At 44.2% G+C, this 16,021-nt stretch overlaps 1 protein-coding gene across 1 annotated transcript in view; it reads right to left on the reverse strand.

Annotated features, from left to right (window-relative positions):
* Positions 1-2,635: 2,635 nt before the first annotated feature.
* LOC138537220 (trypsin-like) overlaps positions 2,636-16,021 on the reverse strand; it is a 154,501-nt gene continuing 141,115 nt past the window's right edge. The window contains exon 7 of the mRNA XM_069641441.1: positions 2,636-2,883. Within this exon, the coding sequence (XP_069497542.1) occupies positions 2,725-2,883 (159 nt within the window). The 3' untranslated portion in view covers positions 2,636-2,724. The remainder of the gene's footprint in view (positions 2,884-16,021) is intronic.

Genomic DNA, 16,021 nt, shown 5'->3' on the forward strand with positions numbered 1-16,021 from the left:
GTCATGAATTGCCAGCACAGGACATGTCATCAGCATTTGCAATCTCGGCCATGACACGATGTTGATGCTCCCCATCCGTTTCTCCACATATCACGTGGTGCATACGCACTACCTTGCCTCCCACTTCTGAAAATAGAAAAGACATCAACTTGCAGTGGACGCCATCTTGCAATGTTTATTCGAGAAACTGGTTTGTACACCTTATGAGAAGCTATTTAATCTAGGCATTTATTAATTCCCTAACTTCATGTGAATGTATAACTATTTTAATTTTTTGTTTTATGGTTCAGAATTTTTTTTTAAATTAATGCAGCTCCTGATTGCATGGAAAATATCTATTCGGAATCATATTTCTTTGTATGTATGAACACAGGAATTCATTTAGAACTGTGGTACACCATTTGAATGCCCCCTTAAAATACATGGCTTGCCTATCTGCAGTTGAATGCTGGCTAAGGTTTGCCTTGTTTTTTCGGGATTTCTGACACTTTTGTGTCTTCCGAGGGCAATCATTTTCAGGAAGAAAAATGTACAACTGTTTCTCTCAATTACAGTAATATTCACAATGGCTTGCCAACTCACTACATCTGTCATTAAATAAAATTTGATTGATAGCAGGAGCCTTTTTGATAAAGTGTAGCATAGTTTGCTGCACTATCTGTCTTTAGTTTAGTTTAGTTTAGTTTAGTTTATTATTTGATAATGCGCTCCAAACCCAGGGATAGCAGGGCGCAGCAGTTACAAGAATACTTAGGCTTAGGTTACATACATACAGAGGATACATACAGAGGATGCATTATGTAAGTTATTAACATATATACAGTACAGATCTACAAATATACATGAGAAGCAAAAAAGTGCATCCCTCTCATTGGTCTGGTGTCAGAGAATCAAGGTGGTTCTGCGCAATGATAGGACTGGGTTCAGTAAGTTAATTGTTGTTGGTCCAGAGCTAACTTTTCACCTTACATCTGAATCTGGAGTAGGGTAGGTTAGCTCTCAATGCCGTAGGGAGTGCATTCCAGGCATAGGCAGCTCTGACAGGGAAGCTTGCTCCACCTGTTTTAGTTAGTCTAAATCTGGGAATTTCAGGTAGGGAGTGGTTAGAGGCTATGGTGTGGTGAGTAGAGGATTTTCTAGTCAGTTTAGTCGAAATGTATGGGGGCGCAGTGTTGTTCAATCCTTTATGTGCAAGCGATAGTGTTTTAAGGAGAACTCTGTCATTGATCTTTAACCAATGGTTATCTTTCCTAATTTTGGATATGTGTGCTCTGTGGGGTATGTCCAAGGCTGCTCTGAGAGCATTATTGTGCAGTATCTGCAATTTGTTTGTGACAGTTTTATTAGCACCCGCATATAGGGCATTACAGTAATCCAATTTGGACATTGCTAGGGCATTGGCTAGAGTGATACAGTTGGTTTCAGACAAGTAGGGTCTGCAGGCCCTGATTAGTTTGCAGCTATAGGCTTTGGAGGAAGCCAGGGAATTGACTTGTTTTTTGAGAGATAAAGTGTAGTCGAGGTAGAAACCTAGTGTTTTTACCTCCGTTGCCACTTTAATTATATTGCTGTCTATATTGAAGGCACGATAGTTGGGGCTACGTTTTTTGAGGTTGGAGTCGGAACCCAGGATCAGTATCTCTGTTTTATCGTCGTTCAGGCAGAGGCCGTGAGAGGCCATCCATGCCTGAATGATGAGGTAAATCTTGTTTACTAGAGCTGTGTCTTCAACAAAGTTGCCAGATAGTCGTAAGATGATCTGCGTATCGTCCGCATAATTGGTGTAAGTTACCCCCAATCTGTCAAGTTTGTCGAAGAGTGGCTTAGTGAAGATATTGTACATAGTGGGGGAGACACATGAACCTTGTGGGACGCCACAGGTGATATGTATTGGGTCCGCTGAGGCTAATGGGGAGAACACTCTCATCGTACGGTTGGCTAGGAAGGATTGTACCCAAGCTATAGCTTCACTTGAGAAATGGGCGGCGGACGCTAGATGGTTGCATAACACTGCATGGTCCACTAGGTCGAAGGCCGCCGATAAGTCAAGGAGGAGGAGCATGGCTGTTTTACCTTTATCCTTCAACTCGTCGATTTGTGTCTGGAGGTAGATTAGGGCCATTTAAGTGCCATGTAATGGTCTGAAGCCAGATTGGCGTGATCCTAGTAGTTGGTTTGTCTCCAGATAACTTTGGATCTGGAGGTAGGCTACTCTGTCAATGATTTTAAGGAGAAATGGGACTGTGGTAATGGGCCTATAGTTGGTCGGGATGGCTGGGTCGAGGGTCTGTTTTTTAAGGAGAGGCAGAACCCAGTATTTTTTGAGGTTGGTGGGTACAGTACTGGATCTGAAGGATGAGTTTATTAATTTGGAGATGAAGGGCGCTAGGTCTCTAGCTGTATCCTTAATAACCTGTGCTGGGTAACTGTCACCTTGACAGTTAGATGGTTTCAGGGATAATATCACCTTTTCAGTTTCCAGTATGGATATGTTGGAAAATCTTAATGGTTTGCAGTTTGTCACGAGTATGATGATATGTAAGCTTGTTGAATCAAATAATCAGCCTTACTGCTCATAGTCACCCACACACATATTTAAAACCACCACCCAAAACATAGACTTGAATATGATGACGTGAATGCTCCTTTTATTTGTTTTTCACAGAAGGGTGCTTTTCTGGGGTGCTGGACAGGAAGACGGCACAAGTAATTAAACGGTTCCTCCTAGTTACAGTTCTTCTCAATAATATGGTTGATCCACTTCAGGTAATGTGGGATTTTGGTATGGACTCCTGGCATGCCCGGCTCTGCACAAGGCACATGTCCCCAGGAAACTATCCCCGCCAGAGTCCCATTAAAGATGAGCGGTCCACCTGAGTCACCCTGCATGAGGGAACAAAAGACATACCATTAAATCAGAGACCTCAGTGTGGCGTCTTCTGGTGACAAGCAACATTTAAGTAAACTCATAATTGTTATTTTGTGCCACAATTGTTATTGTTCAGTTATGTTAAAAAGAAAATCACATTAATACTATTTGTAGGGAGATCTTCCAGCTAGGCTTAGGCAGGTAAAAAGCATGGTACTGATGTTGAAGCCTATTTTGATCCAAACATCTGGCCGGGAATGGCAAAAAAATCAATTGTTTTGGTCACAGGAAATATAGCAAGTGACTGTTCATGCTTTTTTAGGTTTAATGTTAGAGACCTTTATACATGTTTAATTTTCTAACCACAGTTTAAGTCGTGGACCACACGTTGTGCTGTATTAGTGAGGATGTACAATGGTCAACGTGCCACACAAGAGTAAACACCTACTAAGCTCTTGCCCAGAGAGATCTTTAGTTCTCTGATAGAAATTAATCAGCAATATGTAAAGAGGCCCTGGCACCAATGAGCTGCTCTGTGATACATCACATTGTGTCAGCCAATTGCAGGAGCTCATACATGTGTGCAATTTAGGTGGATAATTGTAAAATATTCCTTATAAAATAATCTTTTGTTTAAATGCAGCTTTTGACATTCATGTTTTTTACATGGTTGTGTCTTGTTTGCATTTGTATTACTGTTGTTTATGTTGCTTGGTCTATTGTACTTTTTTGGGGGGAGGGGCGTATACCTCCCTATATATACTTACTTGTTTGATAGTCGGACATGTATGCCAGTGATTTAAATGATTTTAGTGCTTATTGTTAGATCTGTTTTAAACGCCTCATTCATTGCCATAGCAAGAACTATATGAAAAAAACAAGTAATCATAAGAATTCTACAGGCAAGCTAACAACAAGCTCTACCAATCAACAGAAATTGACATTGTGTGCTTCAATTATTCATTTATTTAACTAAGCAAATCTCGTACTGATATTTAAAGGTTTTCGAAAAGCCATTCCAAATGGTGCATCTTGCTCACAGAGATGTCATTTCACAAAAATGCCATGGGTAGCGGTAGTGACATCACACGACCCTTGACCTCTGATGACATCACAGGAAGTGGTGTCATTTGACCCCACCCTGAATCGATATCACGGGAAGCAATGGAACACGACCTTTCACCCCTTGACAAAACAGGAAGTGGCATCACAGAGCATTGTTCCTGAGTACACTGAGAACATTTTTTACAATATCACTATAATGTGATACACATTTCATACAAAAATGGATTCCCATATGTATCATTAAGATCAGTGTGTATAGGCCCATATTACCAAATTACTGTGAATGCAAGCAGACGTCCATGACCAAATGATAATGATGTGTTATTATATAGCACTTATGCTTCAGCAATGCATATAGAACAAATATACATACAATATCACCCAACCTGTGTTGGTACTCATTTATCAACCTCAGCAGGATGAAAGGCTGAGTTGAGGTGTTTAAGAGCCGACTAAATCAGTGACTAAATCAGTGACCAAAAATAAAGTCTAAATAGATATTCCAATAAAAACATGTCACACCCATTCATTATCGGCCGTCTCACTCAAAAAGAAGCACATATGGTTGGGTATGCAGTTGACCAAAAATGACAACCAATCCTTGTTTGCCGGTCACAACATCTTTCGGTCTGCTGACTTCTCAAGAATGACTATGGGATATAGGAGAGTATTGAATGTGTGACTAAACCTGCACAATTGTACACAAAGAATGGTGTGCCCAAACCTGCAGAGATCATAAACACAATAGACAAGGTAGTGTTTCAGTGCAGCAGACCAAAACAACATCCTCCACATGCAATAAAGAGAGGCCATGGAAATACATTCTCCAGGCATGAAATGATAGCAGGCACCGGAGAGGAAATCCACCAAAGAGAAGCAGGAACACTGTTACAAGTTTTGTTAGAAGGAACAAAGGTAAAGATGTGCAAAGAGGGAAGAATGTTCCTCATTTCAACTACAGATTTAACCTTCAAAACACTGATACAAGAAAGAAAATGTTCAAGATGTATCCTGATCCCCTTTTAAGTCTATAGAAACAGGTACACAGTGTAAAGACAATTCTCCTTGCCAATATCTCTTTCCACATGTTATCAATCTGTTTCTTTGTATATTGTCAGATTTTAACATTTGGTCATATTTGCGTCTTTTTCTGGCTACATTTCTCTGCTCACCTCCAGGCAACTTATTATGACTCAATGCATGGAAAATGCAACAGGATGCCACTCCCTCAAAAGGTAAAAATGTTGTTTATTTTCTGCTGGAATGCTTGATTTGATGATTTGTTGCAACAAGTTTTGTATATTTTTAAATACTTCAGTAAATAGAGGGTCGTTCTCATAGAAAATGTGTTGCTCTCCCAAGGACGCTAGCCCCTTTGATTCCCCCGCCCCCTATGCTGCTGGATTTGCTTCAATTGTGCGTGAAAGGATTGTTTCAGGAACTCTGAAGATACCATTAATCTCATGATATTTCCTGTCCAACTGATCTGATGATGCCTGTGCTTGATTTAAACTCTTTGTATCTCTCTTTCAGATAGTATCCAGGAATATAGGCCTGCATAACATTACTGTGCACATCATCTGCTAGAAGTTTATAATACGCTGCATGTTGGCACAAATTAAGTAATGTGCATGCTACAATAATGTATTGATCTATGTCTAAATTCTGGCTTTTGAAGGTTGCATACCAAAAAGCAGTGTTTATTAGGCTGATTTGGTGAGGAATTGAACAGGTGGCAAAATGGCCATGGGCGGGGGGGTCTAGGGCTCCACTACGGAGTTGCAACAGGTGATGAGTTGTAAGATGGAAAGGAGCAAGTACAGCACAGTTTACAAGAAAAATGTTCCCCACAAAAGGTAGCATAGGCTATGAGGTGGGTTCCTGGGAAGTATCCACGACCAGCAGAAGATGGCGAGTCTTGGGAACCTTCTACCTATGGATTAAAGGGTCCATGCAAAGAATCAGTAGCCACTGTATGCTAGGTGAATGCCATGCCTGGTGACTATTGAAATCAGCTAAACAGAAGTTTAACCCTTGGAAATTGTGGGAGAGAAATCTCACCCAAAGTCCTACAAAGTAGTGAGAGGGGACAAGACAAACAGGGGCTGGATTTGGCAGTCTCCAGTGTGGGACATGTGAAATGTATGACGCATATTAACCAAAACATACTAACCTTTATTGCTGCAGGTGCAGGTGCATTGAACATGTAGTCATGGTGGTGACAATGATAACTAAAACAGAAATGTAGAGTATATGCAAAATATAGGCTATATCCACAGAATATTTTGCAATGCTGCAGTCATTATTGGAGTGCTGTGAAGCTGAGCAGCCTTGAGGCACTAGCTTAAAGTGTACGGTGTGGATTTGTGGGGAACACAAAGAGATGTATTGTATTTAGGATTTGGAAAATGCACTTGGTTACACACAAGGATGTTTAGCATAAAAGGAATTATATGAACCAGCAGCTTTTCAGCTACTGGCCTCTCTTGGGATGAAAGGGGGTCACACCCGAAAGACTGGAATGTATCTCACACAATCTAGCCTCCAGCAACGTAATAACAACTGGTGGGGTGTGTGTTGTTAAGATAAATTACTCTATCTTGATGTCACTCCTCTCACGAACAGGGTTCTTAGAGAGAGCAGACACTGTATTTCAGTAGGCAACGTCCACACACACATAAGTTGGCTCTGGAGGTTAAATAAAGCCAAGGCTTTGACATGTGTCAGGCCAAACCCACTGAGGTAACAATAGGCCCTGCATGAGACAATGAAATATTTGGGAGTGTGGAATAATGTATGTGAATGGTAAAACGTGATACTGAGCAATGCTCCCTTTGCATGATGACCAAGAGCTCTGGTGGATCTGGAAAAGAGTGTGTGTTTTTGGGAGTAGGGTCAGATGAGAAATAAAGATTGAAGTGCTTTCTGTTGAGGTTACAGATCAGAAGTAATCTTAGCTTTTTTGAGATTTGATGTCTAGTTATTATAGTTTGCTGAGTGTCATGTGTTCTTGGTGGATTTTCGGGTGTGTGTATGGCCAGTATGGTATGGCATTCCGTCTTAAGTTGTGCCTGCATGTGAAAGTTGAACTATTGAGAAGTGTCATTTCTGCTGCTTGGTTGGTATATGTTAAACTTTCTGTCTATTAAGCATTGAAGATCCCTTTTTTCAAGTGGCCCTGTACTGTTTGGATTTCATTTGGTAATATAGAATTGTGCTCCTTGATCTTCAAGGGCTCTGTGGCCGGTGCAGAGGGTCATGAACTGAAGGCATTCTTTGATTGGAAGCCAGTAGAGTTTTCTTAGAGCCGGTGTTATATGTCTACTCCTGTTGAGTCTGAGTAGTAGTCCAGCTGCTGTGTTTTCGATATGTTGACATTCTTTTGTGACACAAACTGTCATACCTAGGTAAATGCTGTTTGAGGTTTTGATTTTTGAACAAAGCAGGGAGATGACATTTTGATTCTGTGTGAGAAGGAGAGTGAATTATCTGTTCAACAAGGCAGAGATGGTAGCCCTTTTCTGACGTCTGCATTGACTTGGGTTTACAGCATGAGTCTGTTGTCTATGTCAAGGTTATTGATCACTTTGGATGGTTTTCTAAAGCATTTTGTGTACCTGTTCCTTGCTGCTTCATTATCCTGATTTGCAGTGCATGCGCCATGCGTGGCACAGTGTCATGATCTCTGCTTCCAAAAGGTCAGGATTTTCCCAACTCCCTTGGAAGCAGATCCATAACCCAGGTTCCGAGTGCCAACCAGTCCCAATTGGGACCTTTTGGACCCAGTCCTGGCGCCAGTGGCACCAGGCTCATAAATATGCCCAGTCCCAGCGCTGGAAGCGCCGGGCTCATAATGCTTGGGTGGACTTACCTGCAGCAGACCATGCTGCTTACTTGCCTGCCAGTTGAGCCTCTGATCCTCTTCTGTTTGGAACTACTTTTCCTGTTGGGTGGGGCAGGAACCACTCCCTAGGTTCAGAACACTGGAACTCTTCTGGAAAGCAGGAACTCTTTTCTTACCTAGGCGTGGCTGTGGAAGGAGACACCTAAGCACTACAGGAGGCTATTTAAACCACACCCGATGGATGAATCTTGCTTTGCGTTATTCTGCATCCTCTGCAGCAGAACGCTCATCGTGTCTTCTGCATCTGATCCTGGGCCTAAGGAAAAAGGCTTACCATCCTGAATCCAGTCTTCAGCAACACCTATAAAGACAAGAAAGAACAGGTTAGCATTACGGTCTTCAGTGACAGCGCTTCACTTACCTGGTCCATCGGCTGTCACCAACGCCTCCCGCTGCATTCCGGCATCTGAAAGACAAAGGCTTACCTACTCTTCGTGCGCTCCGGAGGTCTTCGCACTGCATTCCGGCATCTGAAAGACAAAAGCTTACCAGCTCTTCACACGCTCCGGAGGCCTTCGGCGCTGCATCCCGCATCTGAAAGACAAAACAAGGTGCGTTTAAAGACATTGGAGAACTTTAATACTCACGTGCCATTACTCCTTTCCACATCTAACCCAGTGGGTATTCCGGCACCCTGCAGCCGCTCCGAACTTGTACCTGCAAAATAAAAAGACAGTTAGAGCGCATCGTGAAGCAGGCAACAAGCGCTTACTTACGTGCTTCCAGGCGCTTCCATTCATCACACGGGCTCCATCTTCAACTCACTTCAGCCCGTCATCTGCCATCGCCGGAACCCTGCAAAAACAAGAGACATCATTACTAAAGACTTTTAAAGACATTAGAATTACTCGAAACTTACCGTTCGTGCAGTAAACGACGGACAGCAGTCCTCTGAAGTCAAGAGGCCTGCTCCCCTTATCCAGTGAAGAAACTGGTTACAGCACCCTGCCCCGAGGCAGATGGAGAGCACGGCGTTCACTTACCTAAGGTGAGAGCGTTAACCTTTGGGGTTCTACAGGAGAAGAGAAAGGGAAGAAGAGAGAGACATTCAATAACCCAGTTCATTAATCCCATATTTTCTATCGGCAGACATCTTATCCTTCGAGTCAGACATACAGTGCACAGAGGTCCAGCCCAAAGAGCCAGCCGTGTGTTACACATCACCTTTGAAGATACGGTATACGCCCAGTCAAGACCGGCGCCTCTACGGGAATCAGGTGAGCGTTACACACAGAGCAGGTTCACAGGTGCACCTAAGACAACTGCATGGATAGTAAAGTCTGCAGAGCATCGGCTGCATTTTAGATATTGTGGGATGTTTTTACCCATGCATCCGAGCCCTACCTCAAAAACTATGCAGTACTGGCATTGAAAACATCATGATGGCCAGAGCTTCCCAGAAAATGCCCAGGGAAGTGCATGAAGAATAGGCTGCCACCCATTTTGCCGATGTTATGGGCACAGAAGGGCACTGCCTAAAAACACCATTGGACTATCCACACAGTAGCCTGAAACCATTGGGAATGGCAATGCTAATTGCCAAAAGCAACCTAGAATTGTGGCTAATTCATTTTCTTAAATCCCAAAAATGGGTGCATTACCAGTACTCACCACTATCAGAAAGCCGGCGTTTTAAAACAACACCAGACTTTTTTTTTTTGTGTAAAACTGAATAAATGAACCCAAAGCAGGCCAAAGAAAGACTTACTGAGGGGTGGATACAATGTAAAGTTATATTCTGAAGTGACTTGAAGGTTTATAACAAGACTGGCTGAGCTGTGGATTTCAGCAGTTTAAGTAAATTTGGACTGAAAGACACTAAAAATCTAGATGTTTAAAAGAAATGAGTGACCTACTTTTGAGTGTCACATAGGTTGCAATTGTTTAAATGTCATAGTTTTAAACGTAGAATCAGCATTCTAGCTGCATATGTAAAAATGGTTAGTTTTATTTGAAGGCAGAAAACTGGGTAACTAAAAGTGACATTAGCTGGGGCCTGGCTTAAGGAACTGAATTCTGCCCACCAGCTACCCCCGACAGGAGTTGAGACTTGCACAACAGCTGTGTTCCCAGGCCTAGCTGCCTTTTGCTGTTCCCACCAAAAGGGATATGACACTTCTCTGATTGAATTACCAAGGGACTGCTAGAGACTAAACATAGGACCCAGGCAGAGGGTTTATTGGGGGGAGGCCATAAATGGCTTCCTCTTGAACAATAGCCCTGTCCTGACTCAGGCAAATGTTTTATTGGTGGGAGTCGTAAATGTGGCTTCCTCCTGGAAGGAAAGGGGAGGAGCACTGCCTGTGAGAGCAAGCTGGCTTGGCAGAACTGGAAAAACCAGAAATTCAACCTTGTGCTGGGGGGAAACCACACCCCTTTGGGGCCAGAACATAACTCTAAAAAGATGGATCATTCATAGAGCGGACTTGTGAAAATTATTTAAATGATACCATAATTCTTGTGATTTTTCTGCCCACATTTTAAGAGGTTTTTAGAACCGGTGGTATGATCTGGGGGCAAGCTAGCAGTTAAGAGGGTATTACTTAAAATGTATGCATGTTAAAAATCTGACACTTCATCAATTAATGTCCATACTCCTTGCGCACATGTGTGTAAATTTGGGTTAATGTCCGATATTGCAAAACCAGTTAAAAAGTGCAAATGTTGCCATTTCTGAATGCAAGCTCCCAGGAAGAGCAGATTTTAACAGGGTATACCTCCTGTGATATGTCATGGGTGCATGTAATTTTAAACAAATGTGTACCTGTGCAAATATGTCTTTTGGGTCAAAATATAGATTGTGTGTAATTTGACAGGGGTGGGTTCTCTGTATTATAAACAGACCTCATCATGATGACACTTCATTTCATTCCCCCAATCAAGGGGAAGAGGATGAAGTGGCCAATGACAAGTGGAGAGGGGTAGGGCCTAGAAAGCTAGCCTCTCCACCCACTTTCAAAACACATAAAAGCGGACAGTCAGGACAGATAGGGACATTCTATTCCATCTGCTGCGGGACGCTCTGCCGGGAAAATCCATACTTTACCTCCATCAACCTCCAGAGAGCCAACATAGAGACTTCAATCTATCCACCTTCAGAGACCAAGACTTTACTTCAGAATTTGTAGCAGAGAGGTCAACTACAAGCTAAATCCCTCTTTAGCAGGCCTCAAATCATTGCCACTATTCACAGGCAGGCGAGTTGTTTGAATTCTTTGCAAGAACTCTTGCCATTTGCCAGAGAGCAGTGTTGTATCCAGAGAGAGACCAGCTGAACCGGAGACCGCTGTATCCAGACCCACAGACCTGATCAGAACCAGAGACCCAGACCAGCAGAGTAGAGCTGACCCAGACGCTGTGCGCAGAAACCGTCCGTGGCGAGTGAAGAAAACCTGTTGACCAGATCCGTGGCGAGGCCCATTTATTTCAAAAATATATTGTGAGTACCTAGCAGAACTGTGCAGAACTAATCTCTTAGTTAAAATAATATAATTCAATCTATTTTAATCTAACCAGAACTGTCTCCTAACTGTCACTTGTCATTTGCAAAGCTGTCACCTGTCATTTTGTAGTTGCAAGCTGTAACTTGTCACTTTGAACTTTTAAAATTTCAAATCTGAAAAACGACCTTTACCATATCGCTCATATCTCCGTGACCGTTTGTCTTAGAGACTTGCAGTAACTTTCCTCTGAAAGCTGGTAATCTGGGCTTTTCAACGAACCTAGAACCGCATTCCAATTCCCTATACCTTTGCCGCAATCGCGAAAAACGCACTCGCGAATTTGCCACGATTTGCAAATTTCTCCACGTGTGAAAACAGCAGCTTCCTTGCTTTCATTTGCCAAAAATTCGTTTAACCTGCCAATCATTCCTAGAACATTGCTAAAGTAAGCCTGAACTAATTTAAACCAACTAATCCCCAACCTGAACCTCCAGAGGGAATTAAAATAATTTTAGCACATTTTCCAATATATTGCTATCACATTTTAAAGCATTTAGAGCCTGTGTAAAACTCATATCTATTCTCCTCTAAGCTTGCTGGGAAACTGGAACTCTGTATTACATTGTGATTGTATACCTGAACTGTGTGCTCTTCCTTCCATCTCCTTACATTGTATAAGGGGGGGAATTGCCACAAAGGGAAAGTGATTACCTTGTCTTTTGTGAAACCATATCAGTTTATCTTCTATACTGCATTTCATTCATTCAACCTTGCATTTCCTTGAACCCTATAAAGCATTCTCTACCACATTATTCTTCAGTCCCTATTTACCAGTGTGCTACCTTATCCATTTCATGTCAACTCCTTAGTGATTATAAAGAAGTGTGCTAGTGCCAGATTCTCCGTTGTTAATCTTTATCATATCAGATTAAGTGTGATATTCAATTATTAAGTTATTATAAAGTGTGATATATATATATATATATATATATATTGTTTAAATTCTCAAATAAACCTTTTAACTTGCAAAACAGAACTACTTCTTGACTCAGTGGGGTCAGGGGGATTCCAAGAGAGGGGTGTTATATAGGGGTAGTCATCCAGAACGCATGAACTGGACATAAAGATATATCAATAAGGGTTTCCATTCAGTATCCCAGACTAGGCATTGACTTAGCTGTAGTGTTGAATTGAATCCTCTTACAAATTGGGGGCTCGTAGCCGGGGATTCCGGATTAGATTTATCACTTGTGCAGATTAATACAGTGTGCCAGCTGACCAGATACACAAATCCGGTCGGAACACCACGCTGTGTTACGCTGTAAAGCACCCCTCAAAGGAACGCTCTAAGGAAAAGGTCTGTTTTGCAAAAAAAAAATAAACAAATAAAATACAAACTTCTGTAAGTCAGGAAGGAACTCAAATTCCAGAATGATGACCTTGGTAGATATGAAAATAGCCAGAGAGCACTTCTTACATAAGCTATTTGTGAGAGGTGAGTGGACCCATCAGGACCAGACGGTCTGGTTGCAAGCAATCGCACCCCAGATCACGGAAACAGGGTCAGATACATGGAGAGACCAAGGTCCCTTACATGTGGCCCTGAGTGAACTATATATGTCCTCTAAGGCCAAGGATGAGCACAACAAGATTGCCAGGGTAGCGGCATATTTATATTTACATATGGGAGCCATGCAGGACAAATGTGCTGAAGGCCAAGATCTGGCGAGTAGGCAACTGCTGGCATTACAGAAGGCCCAATCTGATCTGGACTCTTCTGAGCAGAGGCTGCAGAGGAGCCAGGAGTCAGAAAATGATAGTAGGCAGTATATCATTAAAATAAAGGAGGACATGGATATACTGCAACAGGAAAAGGATGACCAGGATACTAGATTTCTGGCCCTGCAGAAGGAGCACCAAGACAGTTTGGACTCCTTACTGCAGAGCCAGAAAAAACTGGAGCAACAATTAGACTTTAACAGGGCATGCACGGAGCAGGTAGCCACCCTGCAAAGTCATCTAGATAGAGTGAAGGCAGAGAGCAACAAGCAGATTTTGAAAGACCTGGATACCCAGGCAGAGTTTGATGAAGAACGCCAGAAATCTGTTGCCTTTCAAAGGCAGAGGGACGACCTGGCAGCACAAATGCAGGCTCTTAGCCAGGAAAGAGACGCCTTAGGCCAGGAAGTCTGCCATTTAAAAAGAAAAACAGAAGAAAATCACTTGGCCCTCCAGGGGCTGGGTGACCTCTAAAAAGAACACCAGAACTTGTTAGAACACACCAGGAGGGTGGAGGATGCTCTGGCAAGAAAGGAGCAGGCCAATAGGGACACAGCTCAGGAGGTAACCCTCCTGCAGCAAAGACTGGCCCAGTGCTCCAGGACCAATCAGGAGGCACAGAGAGAGAATGAGGCTCTCTGCCAGCACAATGATAGACTCCAACAACAGGTAGCGATGCAGGAGAGACTGATAGAGTCTAGTAAGGCCTTAACTGAGGAACTGAAGGCGCAGGCTCTTGCATTGCAACAGGGAGCAGGGGCGGATAGAGATGAGGTTCGCTGGGAAAGAGAAACTCCTGAGCATAACCCCAGGAGCTCTAGTACCAGAGGCCTTTATCTCTCTCAGTCCCTGGACTCTGCCACCCCCATGTCCCCTGGCGCACATGAGCACAGGGCCACAGGGATGGCAGATTACTATCCAGCCAGAAGCATGGGGCTCATAGGCCAGTACCACCCAGGAATGGAGGGGCGGGCATCCGGGTATGGGCACCCAAGCACAGTGCAATTTGATGGGGAACCCCAGGAGAGTAGGCCCATTAAGGGCATCCTGAAAACCTCTGCCCAGTTAGGTCTGTGGGGGGGTACCCATCATATCCTGGCAGCAAGGAGGGATCTGAAGACTCCCCTGAGCGGTACAGGACACAGGAGACCAGGTCCCCACATTCTGCCAGCCATTCCCAGGCTCGCAGAATACGGGAAAACCTGGAAGAACAGACGGGAACCTCTGGGAGCAGTGCCTCTGAGTCAGAAGATGAATGGACCAGGGTTACCCGGACCAAAAGGGCCAATAAGACAAAAAGGGCCTTGCTTAAGGACCCCTTAAAGCAGATTAAGGCAATCAGGAGCGTCATCACGCCTTATCATAAGAACGCCAAGTATTCTGTTTGGGAGCACTTAGAGTTGTTTGAGCAAATCATGGAGACTTTCCATTTGAAGGACAGCCAAAGCTGTATTCAATTTGTAAAGTGGACCTTCTCCCCGGAATACTCCAGTTTCTTTGCGGGGCTGGAGGACCAAAATCATTTAAGATGGTCCACCTATAAGGCGGCCATCTTGAAACATTTTTCTACTCATCGAAATCCTCAAGAGGCTCGCAAGGCAGCCTACAATTTACAATGTGGGGAGGATCAGGCCCCACAAGAATTTGTGCAGGAGTTAAAGCGTGCTTTTGCACAGACCACAAGAAGGGTGCGCACGGATAGCAGAGAATTTATTAATACGTTTTTCCATGCCTTGCCCAAATACATAATGACCCAGCTCGTGAGGGATTTTCACGAGAAAAGATCTTTAGACTGGGTCATTGAACAGGCGACCCGCATCTATGAGGTGCAGAAGCCAATAGAAAATAAAAATAATGCGCCCAAAAACCCCAAAGCCAACAACACCCCTGCTGCTGCCAAGGTGGCAGAGGTAAAGGTCACCCCCGTTGTAGAGTTGGAGATGGGGGGGCCTAAAAACCTACCTGCACCTAATAATGCTAGGCCCAGAAGGTCCTCGGGCCAGTCACAGACAGGGAGCCAGGGAGGCAGCCCCACAAATGGGGTCCCTCGCTCTCCTGATTATGTAAGCCCCCGGTACAAGGGAAACAGACCCATCCTGGGTTATGTGTGGACTCCTCCAGCCCAAGGGGAGGGATCCAGCCAAGCACCTAGCCCAGAGAACTTCCCTCCCAACTTCTCACAGGAGGGCAGAAACTCACCAAACCCTGGGCAGAACTTCTTCCCCAGGTATCCACCCAACTTCCAGCCCAAAAATCCTCCACCCTTCTTTCCCCAATTCCCTGAGCCCAGACAACCGAATCCGGGAGAGGGGAGGCCAAGGGTGGAGGGGTATCCAAATCTTCCCAACCAGGGCTACTACCAAAGAAGGGATAGCTACCCTTCCCGGGATCAGCCCAGGGGAGAAAACAGGGCCCCGTATCAGCCTGAGCGGGTTTCCCAGTTAGAGCACCAGGTTCAGAACATGGCACAGGAACTGGGTCGCGTGCTAAGGGCTCAGCAGAACCCTCAGATGGGCCTGCCGGCACAGAATGCCCCAAACTCTGGACCTGGTGCTCCAGAACAATGACGGGGGCAGCACCCCGATAACACACCGGTTCCCATGGAGGAGGTACAAGGGGAAGGGGGGTGTAAAGCCTGAGAGGAAGCTTCCTTCCCAACTTGTAAACAGCCCCTGGAAAACCAGGAACCGGAAACAAAATCTCCTGCCCCTGAAAGCCCGCCTCCCAAGGAGCAGAGGGGGGGTAGGAGAAACAAAGGACCCAAACAGACCCACTTTGTGGAGGAGGTACAGGTCTTCCAATTGGAGGGAGAGGGATCCTCAGAGGATCCTGGGGAAAGGACCTTCTCCTTCAGAGATGGGGGAACTCCTCCCAAGGAAACATGGGTCCCAAGGGATGCCATTTCAGACTGGGGAGATATGGAGACTGAGCTACCGCCGCCCATCATCTCATCCCAGAACC

This window comes from Ambystoma mexicanum, chromosome 1p (assembly GCF_040938575.1).
Source record: "Ambystoma mexicanum isolate Mex_15411 chromosome 1p, UKY_AmexF1_1, whole genome shotgun sequence".
In the NCBI taxonomy this organism is placed as follows: domain Eukaryota; kingdom Metazoa; phylum Chordata; class Amphibia; order Caudata; family Ambystomatidae; genus Ambystoma; species Ambystoma mexicanum.